General features: G+C 46.0%; 2 protein-coding genes and 1 long non-coding RNA gene across 3 annotated transcripts in view; all 3 read left to right on the top strand.

Moving 5' to 3' along the window:
- The window catches only part of LOC143118780 (multiple epidermal growth factor-like domains protein 8), a 47784-nt gene extending 43414 nt beyond the window's left edge, over positions 1-4370 (top strand). Inside the window, exons 43-44 of the mRNA XM_076279880.1 lie at positions 248-374; positions 736-4370. Coding sequence (XP_076135995.1) covers positions 248-374; positions 736-2337 — 1729 coding nt within the window. The 3' untranslated portion in view covers positions 2338-4370. The remainder of the gene's footprint in view (positions 1-247; positions 375-735) is intronic.
- A 2926-nt stretch (positions 4371-7296) lies between these two features.
- On the top strand, positions 7297-9375 carry LOC143118286 (uncharacterized). The gene is made up of 2 exons (XR_012986089.1): positions 7297-7451; positions 7587-9375. It is a non-coding gene; the product is annotated as an uncharacterized LOC143118286 (long non-coding RNA).
- Positions 9376-10460: 1085 nt separating this feature from the next.
- On the top strand, positions 10461-15336 carry LOC143118782 (uncharacterized). Its single transcript, XM_076279881.1, has 3 exons — positions 10461-11508; positions 11952-12889; positions 13713-15336. Exons 1-3 carry the CDS (start codon positions 11064-11066, stop codon positions 14214-14216), a joined length of 1887 nt encoding a protein of 628 aa, XP_076135996.1. The 5' UTR covers positions 10461-11063; the 3' UTR covers positions 14217-15336.
- Positions 15337-19127: the final 3791 nt, after the last annotated feature.

Here is a 19127-nt window from a genome sequence, read left to right on the forward strand (position 1 = left end):
TTTTATTAGGCTATTGATTGAATTGATATTGTTGTTTATTATTACTATTCTCCTTATTATATTTTACCAACATTCTAATCTGTTTCCTGTTCAATTTTAAATAATATGTTGTTTTGTATTTATGTGTTGCTTTGGACAAAGGCGTCTGCCAAATCCATAACCATAACCATATATATTATTTGCTATTATTTGAAGTTTTTTGGTACTTTATTCAGAAGCATTTGTATTTACCCCTTTTCGCCTGTAGGTGTCAGTGTAACGGGCACGCCTCCACCTGTAATATGGACGGCTCCGGGTGCCCTTGTCAGAACAACACAGAGACCGTCAACTGCCTGCCGACTGCTAATGACCGCAAAGAGTGCTACAGATTACAGGTAACCCTCAGTCCTTTACTGCTGCCACACCCTCCTTCTGGAACGGTCATCCCTTCAATGAAATGTAGTGGTGGTGTTGTTGGTGTTGTTGGTGTTGTTGGTTGGTTGCTCCATCTGCCTGTCTGTGTAACACCATGTCCTAACCGGATGCGACGCGAGCGAACATTAGCGATAAAATCCGTTTAATTCCATTGTTTTCAGTTGGAGTGTCCTGACTGCAAGCGATGCGAGCAGCGTGAATATGACGCAGTAGAAGGGCATATTTAACGGATTCGGTGTAGACAGATAACATTGACAGTCGCTCGTTTGGATCCTGTTAGGACACGGCCTCAATCTCACACTTCCTGTCTTTTGTCCACAGTGTGCAAAGTGCAAGGACTCCTTCAATGGCTCCCCAGTGAAAGGACGCCAGTGCTACCGGCAGTTCAACGTGGACAACGAGTGCTGCTTCGACCCCACCTCGCAGACCAACTGCTTCCACGATCCGTCCATCCGCAACCTGCCGCGGGGACGCACCGTCTTCTTCGCCGCGCAGCCCAAGTTCACCAACGTGGACATCCGTGTCACCATCGACGTGACGTTCGGCGAGGTGGAGGTGTACGTGTCCAACTCGCACGACACCTTCGTCGTGGACGTGGACCAGCGCTCGGGCGTGCATAACATCCGCATCGAGGACGAGGCCAGCATGCTCGGCGGCGGCGCCAGTCCCGTCTCCCACGGCGACAAGGAAATGCCCTTCCAGCCGTCTCCCATCAAGGTATTCGCTAACCAGTCGGCGGCGGCGTCCTCGGGCCTGCTGGGCGCCCCGCTGCAGCTGCACGCCGGGCGGAGCGCTTCGGGCGGAGCCGGGGGAGTCGGGGTCAGCGGGGTCAGCGGCGGTGGGGTGGGCGAGCGGGACGTCCGCGAGGAGAAGGCCCAGGGCCTGATCACCTACATCACGGTGTGGAAGCCGCAGACGGTGCTGGTGGTGCGCGAGGTGCGCGACCGCGTGGTGGTCACCTTCCCGCACGAGGTGCACTCGCTCAAGTCCAGCCGCTTCTACATCGCGCTGCGCGGCATCGGCACGGAGGAGCGGGGGGGCGAGTCGCAGGGCCTGCTCTTCCTGCGGCAGGACCAGGCGCACATCGACCTCTTCGTCTTCTTCTCCGTCTTCTTCTCCTGCTTCTTCCTCTTCCTGTCCGTCTGCGTGCTCCTCTGGAAGGTCAAGCAGTTCCTGGACTTCCGCCGCGAGCAGCGCCGCCACATCCAGGAGATGACCAAGATGGCGTCGCGGCCCTTCGCCAAGCTCACCGTCTACCTGGAGCCCGAGGAGCCGCAGCTCATCTACCTGCCGGTGGCCGGCGGCGTGGGCGGTAATGGCGGGAGCGTCTCGCTGGCTCAAGCCCGCAGCGGCAAGCTGAGCGGCGTGGTGATGGGTCAGAGAGGCCGCTCGGGGGCCCCGTCCTACAAGCAGGACCCCGGCTCGGGCACCGCGCTCCACCACCACCACCACCACCACCACCTGGCGGCCCTCGGCTCGGGCAACAGCGGGCAGCACCTGCCTCTGCACTACCTGAACGCCCACCACCACTACGCGCCCACCTCCACGGCCAACCCGCCGGCACACCACCACCACCACCACCACCACCCGCCCGCCACCACCCACGGCAGCTACCAGCACTTCTGCCGCTCCGACCCCTTCCTCTCGCAGCTCATGGGCTTCTCCTACTCCTCCTTCAAGGTGGGCCCCATCACGCTGGAGCCCACGGACGACGGCATGGCCGGCGTGGCCACCGTCCTCTTCCAGCTGCCCGGCGGCCTCCTGGCGCCCAACCGCGCCTGCCTGGGCTCGGCACTGGTCACGCTGCGGCAGAACCTGCAGGAGTACTGCGGCCACGGCGGCGGCGCTGGCACGCACACGGGGGCCGGCGGAGGACGCAAGGGCCTGCTGGGACATCAGCACCTCACCACCATGGCCATGTGAGCGGTCAAGAGCATGATCTGGGGGAGATGGACATGTGTGAGATGAGGCCAAAGAGGGAAAGAAAAAGGGAGGTGGAGAGTGAAAGAGTAGAGGGAGGGAGAGAGAGAGAGGGGGAGAGGGAGAGGGAGGGAGAGAGAGAGAGAGAGGGAGACCATCTCTGAAGGTTACAAAGCTCTCTGAAAGTCCTAAGTTCTGAAATGTTACTTGAAGAGTGTTAAAAAGTGTAGGCCAAAAACAAAGGGACAAAGGTGGGGAGTGAGACGCGTGGTCAGAGGGCTAAATGTGTTCACATCCATGTACATACACTGTGTAATTAATGAGTTAAGCGACCTCTTTTACATAACATGTCTATTTATGGCTTCTTTGTTCATTTCAATGTCACATGACCAAGGCTGCAGCCCACAGAAATGCACTATGCTTGGCCATCGGCTTTGCCCATTCAGACAGACTGCCTAAGGACTGACCAATGGGAAAGGTGTGTACCTGCATCAGAACCAATATGTGCTTTATGATCCCTTGAGTGACAATCTGAACAGCCAGTGAGAGCAAAGATATGGTGGACGTGAAGTCCACGTGAATGTTCAAAAACCTGATTGTCCAACATTAGGGGAACAAACAAGACTAGGGAAACAAACACTTTAAATTGTGTTTGTAGAGTTTCATGACAAGGATGAAACTGCTTGTAAATTGAAACGCATAACGGCTCAGTTGTGTTCACATTTTTATATAGGAGTCAGCGTCTACATCTACCCCTCCTTGATGTAGGTTGTAACAGTATGTATTGTATTTCCCGTTTTAAAAACCTTCTCTGCAAATGCCTTTTTCGACAGAGGTGCTGTGACTGTATTTCATTGCATGGGCAAGACTTGTGATGGATATCAAGGGTTAGTCTGGCTGTTTTCTAAGCCTTCTTGTTTTGGACGTGCTTTATTTTATTTTATTTTATTGTTTAGTTTTATTCGTTTTTTTTGTTTTTGAGGGGGGGGGTCAAGGTCGTCATCACCATGGAACTCATCGGCCACACGCACACATTTCATGAAGGAACTCTATCATCTCTGTGAGCCCTTTTGTTTGTTTGTTTGTTTGATTGGTTCTTTTGGTATGGTTATCTTTCACAACAAGTTTGATGTGCTTGTTAGACTAGTTTGGCCATGTTGATGCTAGACTGTGATGTTCTTTTTAGCTCTTTTTAATTGGATGATTGACTCAGCCAATGAGAGCTACAGTGGTTCTTTCTCATACTCTGATTGGTTGCAGAAGGGAAAGCTAGAAAATAACCACAAGTAAGAGAAAATGTACAATACATTAATATTACTAATGGTCCAGTCAAATGTAAGTCTGCCTCCTGGTGAGAGACTATTAAAATAGTCATAAAGAAACGACCTAATCATGAAATTACAGTATTTTCATTTTAAGGATTTTGTTGCTTTGCTGTTGGATTTTTTTTATGTATGTTCAGTTGTAATATTAGCTACTAGCAATGCAGTATTTGATGTACCCCAAACCTAGATGTCCGATATTTCACCACACAATAAAGTTGATCAAATTAAATGTGACAGAATCTATGACTGTAAGACAGTAGAGTTCTTCGCACAGTTAATGCTGAACTCTTAAGTCCAAATGCCCTCATAAGTGATGTATATTTAAGGACTGAATACTCAAAATATTTGATAAATACTAATTATTATGCTATTTTTTTCTTTGGAATTCAGCATTATGTTGATGACAGTGCAATGTCCAGGTTACACAGAAGCCTGGTGAGTTCCGGAACACTGTTCAGTCTGCGTCACTCCCTCTGGCGATCATTTACATCAGTTAGTCCGCATCCACAGGTAGTGTTAATGTGTTTCAGGTTGTGTTATTGATATTTTGTGTTGTTTGCTACTGTGCTTTTTTTATTTCTCTCATTTTTGTACATTGGTTGGCTTGTCTTTTTTAAGAGAGGAAGTCTTGTACAGAAGATGGTGTCATATGCTTGACTGACTTGCTGTCCTGGTCTGCAGTCGGTAAATCTAATAAAACACTAAAATGTCTGTCTCAGTCTACGGACTTTTCTTTAAATTAGTTTTCTCTCACACTTTTCTACAGGGATAAAATATGAAATATACAATTATGCCCTAGCACAAAATGTTTGTTGTTATTTTCTCAGATATTCATAAAGACAATCTGATGAATTTTGTACTATTCATCCAGAAGAGTTAGAACAGTAGACGCACTTGGTGATCTGACCTATAGGGGGCGCTACATCAGCTCAGTTAAATGTCCAGCGGGATGGACTTGTTTATGTTAATGGTATTTGGCAGATGCTTTGGTCCTAAGTGACTTCCAGTATAACACTACATTAGTTTAACATAATAGTTTCAAATAAAGTTGATATGCCCTGAGGCATAATAAAGTTACTAAACCACAAAACATGAAACTAAGCAAACCCACGTTTTCTTTTAAACACAATTATTACGCTAAACTGACCTATTTTACCAAGCAATGAATTTATCCAACAGAATAATGTAAGATGAATGTGAAGCACCCACGTACTGAACCAGTAAGGCAAATGAACACATGGGATGTCCTGATGTCACCATTTCATTGTGTTCCCATGACTGCAAAAAGAACACAGATAATCACGCAGCTAACAGTGTTATGCTTTGAGATGAACCATGCTTTGTCAATACTGTGGCACAACATTCATGTGCAACCGATGTACACAATAAAATCAAGTAAATCCAGCAGGGTTTTTTTTTCAGTGTGGCCTCTAATCATTCTTATCATTCATTTAAAGTAGTCATTGAGTCATTATTGCTGATGCAAAGTAGACCATCTATTACCGAACATCAAAAAGGAAATGAAGATATTATTACGAGTCATTAAGGAAAAGTTCTTTGAACATGAGTTACTTTAACCTTCTAAAACTGTTCCAGTCAAAAATGACCGATTTAGACATTCCCTGTAGGCTACCATAAATATGCCATTTTTCATCAGATTGCCTCAAGACCTTATGATATCCATCACAAAAGGCATTTGAACACATAAAATTCATTGTGACTACTTTCTTTGAATTTTGAGTGATTTATTCAACTTGGTCACACTTTTTTTGTTTACGGTCAAAAATGACCACTATAGGAAATGAATGGGAAAGAGTATAATTTTCATCCAGGAGATGAAAGAAATCTCCATACACACATTCCTACAACTTTCCTTTGCTCGTGTGTCCATTCTACACATGAATCATACTTTCCACAAGAGAGCTTAGAGTAAATTATAGGAGGCCAGTGTTTTCTTGAACTAATGTACTTCTCCCCCAATGTGAACCACACCTGCCAAACAAATCAATCTTGTGTAAATTATAGGAGCCCATCTCTTTCACATACTCACACAGTTCATGTTGTCAGATAATGTTGTCATGTTGCCACTTGTGCATGTGAACCACCAATGTTCACACACACATGCATGCACGCACACACAGAAACACACACATACACACACATGTACACCCACTCACAATACACACACACACACACACAGAGTTCATGTTGTCATGTTGCTACTTGTGCATGTGACCCACCAATGTTCGCACACACACATGCAGGCAAGCAGACACATACACAGACACACACACACCATTACCCCCACACACACAAGCGAAAAAACACACAGAGAAGCACACATATACAAAAGCAAACACACACATTCATTTACATACACAAAAGTTACAATAGGGGATGGAGTATGACATGGAGATTTATTTTTGCAGAGAGAATGTGCAGGACTGAGCAGCGGTCATATTTTGTACCGTTTTGCGGTACATCTATTTTGGCATGTATAAGTCGGGTATTTGGTATTTTATTTCTACATACATTTTCATGTATTTTTGTCCATCCCTGATGGTCGACACAGCAGACGCTCACTCATCAGAGGACCGCAGAGTGGGCAAGAAGGATGTAAAGATGGATCATGGTATTCAAATAGCAAGGTGCTGAACCTCTTATGCTTTAGGCCAGAGTGGGTTTGAATTTAAGTCAGGCTGCTAGGCCTAGGAAGCCAATGAAGAGTAAGTAACAGAGGAGTTACATGTATCTTCCTAGGCTGATTAAAGGCCACCAGACATGCTGCTGCATTCTTAATCATCTTTAATGGTCTCACAAGCAGGTGGGCCAGTTTACAATAAATAGCAATAGTCCAGATTGGAAAGAACAATGCACAAGATGTGTGGCATATTGTGTCAGATAAGGTCTGATCTTCCGGATATTGGGATAAACCAACATGACTATTGACTTTGTAGCTGAGGCTATGCTCAGAGTAGGCTAATCGGTCATTAGTTTCAGGCTCATTGAAGATGGACCAAGCGCTGGATGTTTATTCTGTTGGGGAATAGCTGTATGAGCTGGAAACACCAAAAACTCAGTTTTGGAGAGATTGAGGGAGTTAATATTTCATCCACTGAAATATCCCTAAGGCATGCAGAAATCCAAATTCAAAAGTCATAAGGTGGGAAAGACAGGTAAAGCTGAGTAGCTATATCACCTGCAAAGCAGTGATATCCATGAGACTGAATTACCTCACCCGAGGAAGTGGTGTGAATAGAGAAAAGAAAGGGCCCTAAATCCTTCAGGCAAAGTGGTGAGGTCATGAGACTTGTCCTGTCCTGTCCTGGCCAAGACAGGCTGAATGAACGTCATTTGAATTATTCAAACCATAGTGGTTAATTGCAATTAATGTGGAGTGAATGTAATGGCATGCCGAAAACCACACTCCCAAGAACATTTGACATGACAGGAAGAAGAGAGACACGTCTTCACATTAGCTGAATATGTAGCAACTTTTCTTGATGTGTAACCCTTGCATCTCCAGGACTGAGTGCACAATGAATTATGTGAGACGCCTGCAGAATAAGCTAGGTGGATTGCAGAAGAGCGGATGGAATGGTTTTTATTTCTATGCCAGATAGAACTAGGCCAGAGCCATAGAGAGAAAGAGTTGCGACACTCCCATTGGACTCCGTTGTACGCTTTTTGCCGCCTACTTCCTGGGTATGCAGCCTCACGTAGTTCCAAAAAGCCATTCTATGGCGTTGGACATCATTCACTTCCATTGCTGACTGTCGAGTAACTTCTGAGGTAAGTTGATTAAATAGCTACCTGTTTTGAATTGTCAAGTGTCTATATTTTAGCATAGGCCCTGTATGATGCATATACTGATCTTTTGTTGTATGTACACAACGTAATTATATATATTTGTTTTTATCTTGGTAGACGACTGATTGCCTGCTAGTTTGTTAGCTTGACTTGCCTTCTGTGAAGGTAACGTTATATCCAGGGGTAAATTGATTAAATAGCTACCTCTTTTGAACTGTCAACTGTTTATATTTTATCAGAGGCCCTTTATGATGCATATACTGATCTTTATTTGTATGTACACAGCGTAATTATATATATGTTTTATCTTGGTAGACCACCGATTGCCTGCTAGTTTGTTAGCTTGACTTCGCCCTCTGTAAACGTTAACGTTATATCCAGGCGTAAATTCATTAAATAGCTACCTCTTTTGAATTGTCAACTCTGTATATTATATAAATAGGCCCTTTATGGTGCATATGCTTATATTTATTTGTATGTGCACAGTGCAATTTATATATATTTTCTTAACTTGGTAGACAACCGATTTTCAGTCATTGCCTGCTACTTAGTTATCTCGATTTTGCGAGCTGTGAAGAAGGTATCGCTACACCAAAAATTACGAAGTTCAGTAGTGAATCTCTGACATATTTTCTTTAGTAAATTATTGATGTTAGATTACTAGGATCATTAAGGTTGATTAAGGACGTTCTTTTTTAGGTTGTATCTGCTGAACCTGGCGGTGTTAGCTAGTCAGCTGAGTACTGTGTATCTAGTAGAAATAAGGTTTGTTTAATTACACCCTTGAAAGGGCTGTTGGATTGCATGTAGGAATACAAATTATTTTACACAAAAAATTATCATAAGCCATAATGAGCTTTAAAATGTTTATTACTCAGACAGTAGTGTGACTAATTTGTTTCCCAAACACTGCTGCTGCAGGCGGCTGCTGCTGGAGGCGATGACTGCTTGAGCTGGCTGGTGTTGGCGAAGGATGGTGATGGCGGCTGCTGCTGGTAATGGTGGCGGCTGCAGGTAATGGTGGCGGCTACTGGTAATGGTGGCGGCTACTGCAGGTGGCGGCTGCTGCTGGTAGCTGCTACTGCTGGTGGCGGCTGCTACTGCTGGCGGCTGCTGCTGCTGGTGGCTGCTGCTGGTGGCGGCTACTGCTGGCGGCTGCTGCTGGTGGTGCCGGCTGCTGGTAATGGTGGCTGGTGGTGTCTGCAGGTAGTGGCTGCTGGTGGCGACTGCTGACAGTGTGCCGGGAATGGAGAGGCCGAATACATCCAAGGATCCTCCCTCCCTCTCTCTCCTCAACCACTTTTGAATTTGCTCAGGGCTATTATAAGTGTGGTAAAGTATAGTATATTTGCGACGTTATAATATGTTGTGAATGGTTTGCCCTATATATAGTGTTACCTGCTGTGTCCATTGTTGAATCTATTGTCGCCCTATTTCGCTTCATCTGCTTTTTAGTGTCCAGGACACAGATGAAGAGGATGTTAGTATGCGTTGTCGAGAGGAACTGCCCTACAGTGACTGGCCATAGTGCATAGTGGAACTCCACAGGTGTGAGTCTGATGTATGCAAGAGAAAGTATTTTCTAGGCAGTCCTGAGTGAACTGGCTTGTTAGAATATATTTGTGCCCCTGTCTCAACAGATCTTGCTGGACCACCAGTATCGTTGTTGTGGCCACTGTACGTATGTTTGTTGATATTATTCATGCTTGTTCCTTATTCATGCTTGTTCCCATTTTTTTTGGTTCCACACTGTTTATTTTTATTTAATGTATTAATCACTTATAATATTCCTCCCTGTTCCTTCACTTTGTTCTTGTTTTTCCAGTTAGATACACACATTTACACACACACACACATCTTGTTGTCTCACTCAGTATTTTTTATTAAACAATATTTGATTCATTCATCCAAGCTTAATGAGTTGTTATTCTTTAATATATTTGATTCTTTGTGCATGGCTTAGTATTAAAATGATCATGGTTGTGTGGTCAACTCCTGCCTCATCAGAAGAAGTGGGTGTAAATGCTGAATGGACTGTTCTTTCTCAAAAAAGCAAAAAGGTACAACGGAGTCCAATGGGAGTGTCACCTGTCACTGTTCTCTATCACTCTCTCTGCAGCTAACCTTACTCTTACTCTGCATTAACCCAGAGCCGTAGAGAAAAATCTTAATAGCTCTGCACTTACCTATAGACCCAAACATATAAGCATAATGCTTTTGATAATATGTGAATGGCTTAATCTTAAAATTATATTCTTAGTCTTAACATGATCATGTTTCACGTTGTGGTCTGGGGGGTGACCACTTATCAGAAGTGAGCTAGCTGCTAGGCGAATGCTGAATGGACCACGGCAGACCTAACGCTACCACGAAGGTAAGCTAATGGCTGAATCGGAATTTATAAGCAAAATCACGGTAATCAATAATACAGCCCAGTTGCGATAAAATGAAAATCATGAGACATCTGTCATCACATGAATGATATGGAAAAGAAAACTTAAGTTAGAGCCATTCTAGCCTGTACTTCTGTCCATGCGAACATGAACATAAGCTTTTCCCTCCAAAAATGTAAAACGTATCTAAGTAATATACAGCTTTTTCGTTGTCACCCTGCCTCTCAAAATGCAAAACTGACATTAACAAATATGTAATCATGCAATAACAGCTGAAAAAGTAGTAGGGTGTATGTTTATATATATATATATTTACCGTTAAATAACGCAATCGCTGCTGTCTGTCCCATAGAAGAACATGACAGCCAGCGTATGTTTTGGAACTATAGCGGTTTACACGAACCACGTGACTGCACTGGCGGTGACATCAAAGAGTGTCGCAACTCTTTCTCTCTATGGCTCTGAACTAGGCATTTGCAGAACACAACCGATTCGTTCTACTTTTCAGTGCTTCGTCATGACAGCAGAACGACGTGGTTGGTTGAACGTCACATACGTAATGTGATACGCGACGCAAGCAAAGAAGGATCTTCCGGTATCAACACTTGATCAGATGGTAGTGTCAGAGAATGTCTAATAAGGGCTCTGGTAGTGTCAAGGAGGTTTTTAGTTGACTGATTCGGCCAGGTACACTATTACATGAACGCAAAGAGACGGTTACCAAAAAGACTGATGAGTGTTGAAAGATGGCGTTTCTTTTTCCAGTATCATTGCAAGAGGACAAGTCAAGACTGGCTGTGAGAAATTGGATACTTGCATGCTAAAAACAGATCAGTAGTCTGACAGACAATAAGACTTTGTTCAGCTAGCTAATCCTACTTAATGTTACTAGCTACAGAATGGCAATACCTATATGTTTCTGTGCTAAAATCCACACTTAATTTTCAAGCTGATTTTTGTCGTGTCGAGTTTCAATGACCTGAGTTATTTTCTGTGTAGCATTGTTATTTGATACGCACGATTTACTTCTAACCTTCTTGTCTCAAGGATAACACCATCCATTTTAAAGGTGGACTGACCGTTAACTAAGGTAGGCTAAACTAGAGAGTCGTGTTTATCTGTCATATAGGCAGTTTTATTAAATTGGGTGCAGGGAACATGCAGTAGCTAGCTGTCGTTGTTCATAAGGTCCAGCAGAATAATGAAAGTCACCTCGGCGAAAAAGAAGCCATTCTCCCACAAGAGGAATGGGATAACAGGCAACAAAGACAATCTTGAAGTGCTTGTGAAGTTAGAACGCTTGCCTCAAGTAGATGAACTTGTCGAGTGCAAAACCAAACGCCCTGGATACACAGAGGCTAGTGCTGGCTGTAGCCTTTCTGACAGAGTCCAAATTAAAGAAGAACCAAGTCACGATGAAACGCAGTCAATCAAAGAAGAGGCGACATCTGCAGAGCCCTGTCCTTCGGAACCTGTCGTTCCCAAGCAAGAACCGGGCTGCGAGACGTGGGCTATGCAAATAAAAACAGAGCCAGAATCTGACTTCGAGATCTCACCGTCAGGAGAGGAAGATCTAAGCCCTGTTAAGCGAGAGGATGAAGACATCAAGCTGGAGGCATCTGAGGATGGTAAAGCCTCGGATACAGGTAGGACTGAAGTGAATTCAGACTTCATGATTTCAGTCGAATCATCACAGACCAAACCTTAATACCCTTAGAGTCCAGGTTAACACAACTGTTAAAACATGTCCCATACACACTACACATTAAAAATCTCCTAATTTTCTAAATTATTGGAGTTTGTATGGAAACTTTCTGAGGGCTGCTTAGGGTCACCCAAGATGGAATTGTTATTGAAACAAACTGGCACAGCTTCTCTGACAAAGACGAAACATTCTCTTATCTTAAATGCATAGGACTTGTGCTTTCATGAGAACGTGCCTTCCGTGTGTGTGTGTGTGTGTGTGTGTGTGTGTGTGTGTGTGTGTGTGTGTCCATTCATCTATTTAACTTTAAATAAAGAAATGAATGTGAATAGGCTATAAGTGTATACTCGTGACTAACCTCATCCTTTCCCTCTTCACTCACAGTCCACTCTGGTCAGTTCTTCCCGTGTCCACACTGCTCCATGTCCTTCACCGATTGCTCCTACCTGGACAAGCACCTGAAGTGGACCCATCAGCTGGAGTACCATGCCCTGCTGGAGAAGCAGGCGGCGGAGGAGCCAGAGGGCCTCCGCCAGATGGTCCAGTGCCCCGACTGCAGTAGCCGCTTCTTCACCCTGCGCCAGCTCCAGGCCCACGAGCGGCAGGCGCACCCCAAGCCCCTGGAGCCGCCGCCCCGCAAGCGCCACACCTGCCCACAGTGCGCCCGCTCCTTCCACTACCTGGCCAGCCTCCAGAAGCACTGTCGGCGCTGGCACCGGCTGCAGACGGTCAGCAGCGACGGCCAGCTGAGGTGCGCCCGCTGCGGGGAGAGCTTCGCCGGCACGTGGGGTCAGGGCCCGCACCGCTGCCCGCCGCCAGGAGCGCCGGCCGAGCCGAGAGACGACATGGACGACGCCAAGGCGGACAGCGAGGGTCCGGCCGCGAGGAGCCCTGATTGCCAGGAGCTGCTCTTCCGGTGCCCCAGCTGCGGTAAGGGCTACCGGACGGTGCAGAGCATGCGCGTGCACGCGCGCTCGCACACCGGGGAGCGGCCGTGCGTGTGCTCGGACTGCGGCCGGCGCTTCGCCGACAACAGCAGCCTGCACAAGCACGCGCGCATCCACACGGGCCTCAAGCCCTTCGCCTGCCCGCACTGCGCCAAGCGCTTCGGCCGCATGACGCACCTCAACTCGCACCTGCTCACGCACACGGGCCTCAAGCCCTTCCCCTGCGGTCAGTGCGGCCACAGCTTCAGCCACCGCACCGAGCTGCGCAACCACCTGCGCAGCCACTCCGGCGAGAAGCCCTTCCGCTGCGGCGACTGCGGCAAAAGCTTCGCCGTCATGGGGAACCTCCGCGTGCACCAGCGCACGCACAGCCAGGTGATGCTCATTTTCATACCATAGAGAGAAGTAGTATAAGTATACGTATAAGTATATATACTATTTTGATCCCGTGAGGGACATTTGGTCTCTGCATTTATCCCAATCCGGGAATTAGTGAAACACACTCAGCACACAGTGAACACACAGTGAGGTGAAGCACACACTAATCCCGGCGCAGTGAGCTGCCTGCAACAACAGCAGCGCTTGGGGAGCAGTGAGGGGTTAGGTGCCTTGCTCAAGGACACTTCAGCCATGCCTACTGGTCGGGGTTCGAACCGGCAACCCTCCGGTTACAAGTCCGAAGTGCTAACCAGTAGGCCACGGCTGCCCCCAGAGAGACCCAGTAATAGAGACCCAGTCAGACCAATAGTATGAAAAATCAGGAACAGAGTTTATTTATAATGATGCGGATCAAGGGAGAGACAGCATGACTTCACCTAAAGATCCATCAGTTGCTCTAACTAGACAAGACAATAGTTAGGGTTTAAGTATCCTTCCAGGCTGACGGGAGATGGCGTTGGTCATCCCATCTCACGTGGACTACACTGAATCAGACCCTGATTAGTGGCAGCCTGGCAATCCGGAGCAGATAGCTACTGACGCAGCCATGCAGAACAGTGAAACACTGCAAAGTCATAATATTCCCGCTTATCTCTAAATACAGTCACACACAGATATACACAGGGACAGTACAGATATCATACAGTCATTACATACAATCATACTTTTAGTATCAAAGTGACCTACTAATGAGAAATGCAGAACATTAAACACATATTGGAATATTGGACGTAATGTTCTATTCCACTTTCTCTCACAGGAGAAGACGCACCAGTGCGGCGAGTGTGGAAGGCAGTTCGCCGACGCCAGCGTGCTCAGGAAGCACCTCCGCGTGCACACAGGCGAGCGTCCGTACCACTGCACGGCCTGCGGCAAGCGCTTCACGCGCGTGGCCCACCTGAAGAACCACCAGCGCACGCACACCGGCGAGCGGCCGTACGCCTGCGGCGAGTGCGGCAAGAGCTTCGCCCAGTCCGGCGACCTCACCAAGCACCGGCGCACGCACACGGGCGAGAAGCCCTACGCGTGCCCCGACTGCCCGCGGCGCTACAACAACTCCGGCGACCTGGGCAAGCACCGGCGCAGCCACACGGGCCAGAGGCCCTACACCTGCCCGGAGTGCAGCAAGGGCTTCCTCATGGTGCACCACCTCAAGACCCACATGCGCACGCACACCGGCGAGAGGCCCTACCTGTGCCCGCACTGCCCGCTCACCTTCAGCCGGGCACACCACCTGAGCGGGCACGTCCGCAAAAGCCACTGAGGGACGAGTGGCTGGCCAAGAGCAGCGGTTATCCTGATGTTACGGACACCCAAACACGGAAGAACAGAGAAATGCATCCTATTTGGACAGATTCAAGACTGTGTGTTAAATGCATCCTTCAGTAGGTTATGACTGACACTAATACCACTGAAATAAAATTAAACAACAGTGACAATTAGTCCATGAAGTGATCACTGACTAGATTGCTGATAAGCAATTTGACTGTCCGTTGCTGACCATCACTGACCGTCCATTGCCATTGTAGTAGAGCAGTGGTGGCTTAGGATGTAGAGGAGTCGTCCAGTAACTGGATGATTACTGGTTTGAACCCTACTTCTCCTGACCCTGTCAAAATGTCCTTAAGGAAGACACTGAACTTCAAACTGCTCCCGATGTACAGGTTGGCCTTGCCTTGCATGGCAGCCTCTGCCATCAGTGTATGAGTGTGTGTGAATGGGTTAATGTGAGACATTGTAAAGCGCTTTGAGTGCTCGTAGGAGTAGAAACGCGCTATATAAGTGCATCCATTCACAATTCTGTGTCCTGTCTGATCACGGATGTTCTAGGCCTTTTCTATTCCACTGACGATGGAAGGTGAGATTTGGTGGGATGCCTGTAATGGTCATCACCAATGAAATGGAAAGTGGAATGAAAATGAAAATTTACAGATTTACGATGATTTACAATGCAGTTACGTAAACTAAGTAGATTAGGCTTGAGGTCAACTTCCTCACATTTTTGGTGTTTTTATTGCCCATCGCTGCATGACAGTGATCACTTTGAATACCAAAGTACTGATTGTTTTAAAATATCACATTTGGAGATGATTGTTAATTTGCCACATAGCAAGATACTTTTGACTGACTTAAAGCTTGATACATCAGTCATCCTGATCAACTGTCATTTCATATACCGTTCACATGGCTAAATCCTTATGATTAATGTTGAGATATGACATCCAAGGCTTTGATTACAGTGTGCTTCATATAGCAGGTAGTACTTATATCCAAATGATGTGTAATTTATTCCTGACAGGCTGGGGTAGAAAGAGAAGTGATGACTGTGTTAATTCATTAATTATTTTTATTGTATCTATGCTCATGAAATTAATAAATATGAAACTCTGGAAAGCTTTCTGTACAAACTCTTTCTCGTTCTTGTTTCACATTTATTGTTTACAGAGCAATCAGGATTGTCATGCATTTGGTATTAATTAATTGACACAATGGATTTAGGTGAGAGTCAATGTTGTAATGCTGCTCTTTAACCCTAGTTATATTGAAACCATAGACCTTATGCAGTGAGACTTAATTTAACTCTGAAGAGCAATGTGCATAGTCAAGGAATGAACGAAGTGCTTTGTTTGTGTTATCTGTGAGAGTGTTGAGTTGACCCAGTGATGTTTGCACTTAAAACCTTGCTCTATAGCCAATAGACTTTTAGACTTTGCACTTAACCCATCATTCAAATTAGGGAACAAAGTCAGTCACTGTCTATACTGTATACAAAAGCACTGGTTCACTGATGAGTGGCCCAATCATGAAATACATTCTGTGGATATTTAAGACAAATGTTAAAATGTGTTATCTCATCTGTTCATTAAACTGTTAGTTTAAGAGGTGTGGTAAAGGGCCTGTATTTTGTAGCCATGTGATGTTGGGAGGTTGCAAGTGTCTAAGGAGAATAGCACTTTTTCCATTATGTTAATTGTATAACCAAATTGTAATGGTTGCAAAATTGGACACAAGATGTCCTTTTCAAGATGAGATGGGAAGATGAGGATAACCTCATCAGTCTGATATATCAGCTGTGCATCTCTTCAAATTTGCTATTTTGAAGTAAATACCTCCATTCTTCTCAAATCAAGCAAAACAAATGAATTGCATGCTTATTAGCCTCTACTGTTTTGATAGGCTAAATACACATTAAATAGGCCAATCATAAATATGATTAGTTACTAGGCTTCACTGATAATATTTATTTCATGCTGTAATAGGCTCAGTCCTAAAGCTTATGATTGTTTGTGTTAATGTTAAGAGCAAATCCTGATTATATAGCTTTCTGTGCTATGCAATTAAGACCTCCTGATATTAAAAGGAAAAGAATGTTGCTCAGTTTGGCAACAAACTCACCTACACCCTCAGATGTTCTCTCAAACATCCTCTCTCCCAACGACTAGACGGAGATGGATCACTCGGTCAAGGCCCCAAAACAAGCCTGTCTCGGTTAATTCATGTGGAATTGGCCTATTATTTTTATGTCTGTGATTACGAGGACAGGGCCGTAACTGGCACTCCAACACAGATAACAAAGATGTATTTAGAGCTAAATAATATTGAGTGTACCTTTGTTTAAAGCTAGAATCAATACTTCTTAAAGCGTGTCCATTTTTCATTTACTAGGCCTGATGTCTTCGTGAGGGGGAGGGTTGAAGAGATAAATGGGCACAGTGTATTCTTTAATTCTCTCTCTCTCTCTCTCTAGTGTGTGTATGTTGCCGTAGTCATAATAATTGTTGGAACAGCGCGGTTCGTAAAGATCGGGCGCAGGGGTGAGCGGGCCATACAAAGAAAGGTAATAGATTTTAAAAATTGAGATGGATTGAGCACCAAATGTGTTTTTGGTTGTTTCGATGGAGCACTGAAGGAAGATGGACAGTTCGAGATCAGGTCATCAGGGAGGAAAAGAGAATATGCATCCTCCAAACATGAGGGCAAATGCCGATGGAGATTTTTTTAACGGCACGTCACCGTCCTTATGCTTACAATCATATTGGGCGGATGTGACACCGTCTGTCCCCTTGAGCTGCCTTAATGCAGATAAGTTGCCCTGCCGGGGTCGTCGCCAGGGAGTACTAATGGGAGTAGTTCCTTCTTTGTGGCACCAGGGGGAAACAGATAGCTGTCCACCGAGACATCTGGGAATTTAAAGTGAGAAGCGGTGCCATCTGTTTCTCTGGCTTTCTCTCTCTCACACACACACGCCGCTCTTTGATCGGGCCTGAGGGCACACAGGGAGCATGTTACACCTTCCACAACGAACCTCTCCAAGAATAAATAAGCATGTGTTTTGGGGGGAAGTGGGAGTTAGGGGGTTGGCAGCCATGCTGTTTGTTCAACATGCCTTGCCTTGATACCTTGTGTGGTTTTAAAAAAAGCATCTCCTTTTGTTACGCTGGAGATATGTACGGTATGGTCTGTAGTATTGAGCTATGTAACTGTGTGTCTATTTCAAGGCCATATGAATTGTTAAATGTGACCTTTAAGAGTCGTTTTCCATATTTCAGTCAGTAGACCTACCTTTGACCTCTTGGTGTTTAGGCCTACGATGTTTGTAGTGATAAGTTGTAATGGGATATAACAGAAGGCATATCAAGAGTAAAGGGGAAAACATATTGCATTGTATAAGTACTATATAGGCCTATATCAACAAGGATGTCGCATGTTATCTGAAATGACCTACAAAAACATTTTTTGTTTTGACTGACAGCCATTAGGCTTTTGGGCTCAGGGCGAAAATTGAATTACTCCAACATTGGATTCTATCTGATCTGGTCTGTCTGGTTTTTTTTTCTCCCCTTTTCTCTTGTCTGTTTTTTGTCGGCGTGCCATGGATATAGTGTGTGTAATTTGCGGCATCCAATTTTCGCCATATTTACAGTCTGTGCTTTTGTCAATTTGGCAAGGAGGAACACGTTGCTGAATAGCTGTGGCGGTGTCACCGGTGTCGTCACGCTACGCCGCCTCGGGCACCGCGCGGCCCCGGGGGTCAGTGTGTGTGGGAAGAGCGCAGCGTCTGCCGGGGGCCTGAAGGGGCTTTGCGATGCTCCGCTCCGTGTCCCTTTGGGCTCAGGCCAGCCCAGATCCACTTCTCTCATTCATGAAGGGGTCAAACGCACAGGTCAACACACCACTTTCTTTTTTTATGGTCCTTATAAACACCTCTTGTGTGTGTGAGAGAGAGAGAGATGGAGAGTGCTTGCACGCTTGCATTTGTGCTTGTTTGTTTGTTTGTGTGTGCGTAAGCGGCGTGTGGGTATAGATGAAGTGGCATATCATTTTGCAGCGTTTTTTTCTTTTTCAGAAAAAGAGACACTAATAGCTGGAGCTTTGATTGCGTGGCTTAAATGGCCCAGAGCTGTGATGGAGAAATTCCCCTCTTTGATCTCTTATGAAGAGGCACTGGGCAAGTGGTCCAGGTAGTGACAGTGTGTTTATGTGTGAGGGTGTGTGGTACGGGGGGTGGGGGGTTAATAGTTAACAGAAGTGATATGGAGGAGTTTGTCATTTGCATTTGCCCTGCAAACCCACACACAAACAAACCCAACTCTCTTTATATCTATATATCAGCCTTTATTGCTGACCGCTTCAACCCTCTCCTCTAGTCCTTCCGCAGAAATCAAAGGTAACTCTTTTAGGCTTCTGCGGCTGCTATGTCACGGCGATGCGACCACTCCAAGCCCCCCCCATCTCTCCTTGTCCCCTCCTCACTATCCCTCTCTCCTCTCCTCTCCTCTCCTCTCCTCTCCTCTCCTCCGCCCCCAGTCTAACCTTTTGCTCTGTCTGTCTATTTAGCGTGGCGATAGAGCTGTGGAGGGAGAGGCAAGCTGACAGTGAGCGCACCCCTGCTCAGTAAATATGAACTGCACCCAACAGACAGCCTCATTTATCACAGGGGAAAGAGCGGCAGAGGGAGGGAAAGAGGGAGGGAGAGAGGGAGAGAGAGAAGGAGGAGGAGGAGGAGTGGATAGAGTGGAGACGGGTGGAGGAGGCAAGGATTTGTGGGAGTGAAGAGGAAGAGGGAGAGGAAGAGTGGAGAGGCGAGGAGAAGGCCGCAGAGGAAACGGGGAGCTTGTGAAGGATGTGGTTGAACTCGTGGTGGAGGAAAGGGGCAAAAGAGAAGATGGAGGTG

The sequence above is a fragment of the Alosa pseudoharengus genome, unplaced genomic scaffold (genome assembly GCF_046254945.1).
Source record: "Alosa pseudoharengus isolate Yale_2024_CS ecotype anadromous, Long Island Sound unplaced genomic scaffold, YU_APseudo_1.1 YU_APseudo_1.1_scf_12, whole genome shotgun sequence".
NCBI classification, from domain to species: domain Eukaryota; kingdom Metazoa; phylum Chordata; class Actinopteri; order Clupeiformes; family Clupeidae; genus Alosa; species Alosa pseudoharengus.

Bases quoted from the DNA above. Each gene is read 5' to 3' on its own strand.
- LOC143118782 (XM_076279881.1), top strand. From the start codon at position 11,064: ATGAAAGTCACCTCGGCGAAAAAGAAGCCATTCTCCCACAAGAGGAAT. The intron at 11,509-11,951 runs GTAGGACTGAAG...CTTCACTCACAG, and splicing joins TGGTAAAGCCTCGGATACAG to TCCACTCTGGTCAGTTCTTC. The intron at 12,890-13,712 runs GTGATGCTCATT...TTTCTCTCACAG, and splicing joins ACCAGCGCACGCACAGCCAG to GAGAAGACGCACCAGTGCGG.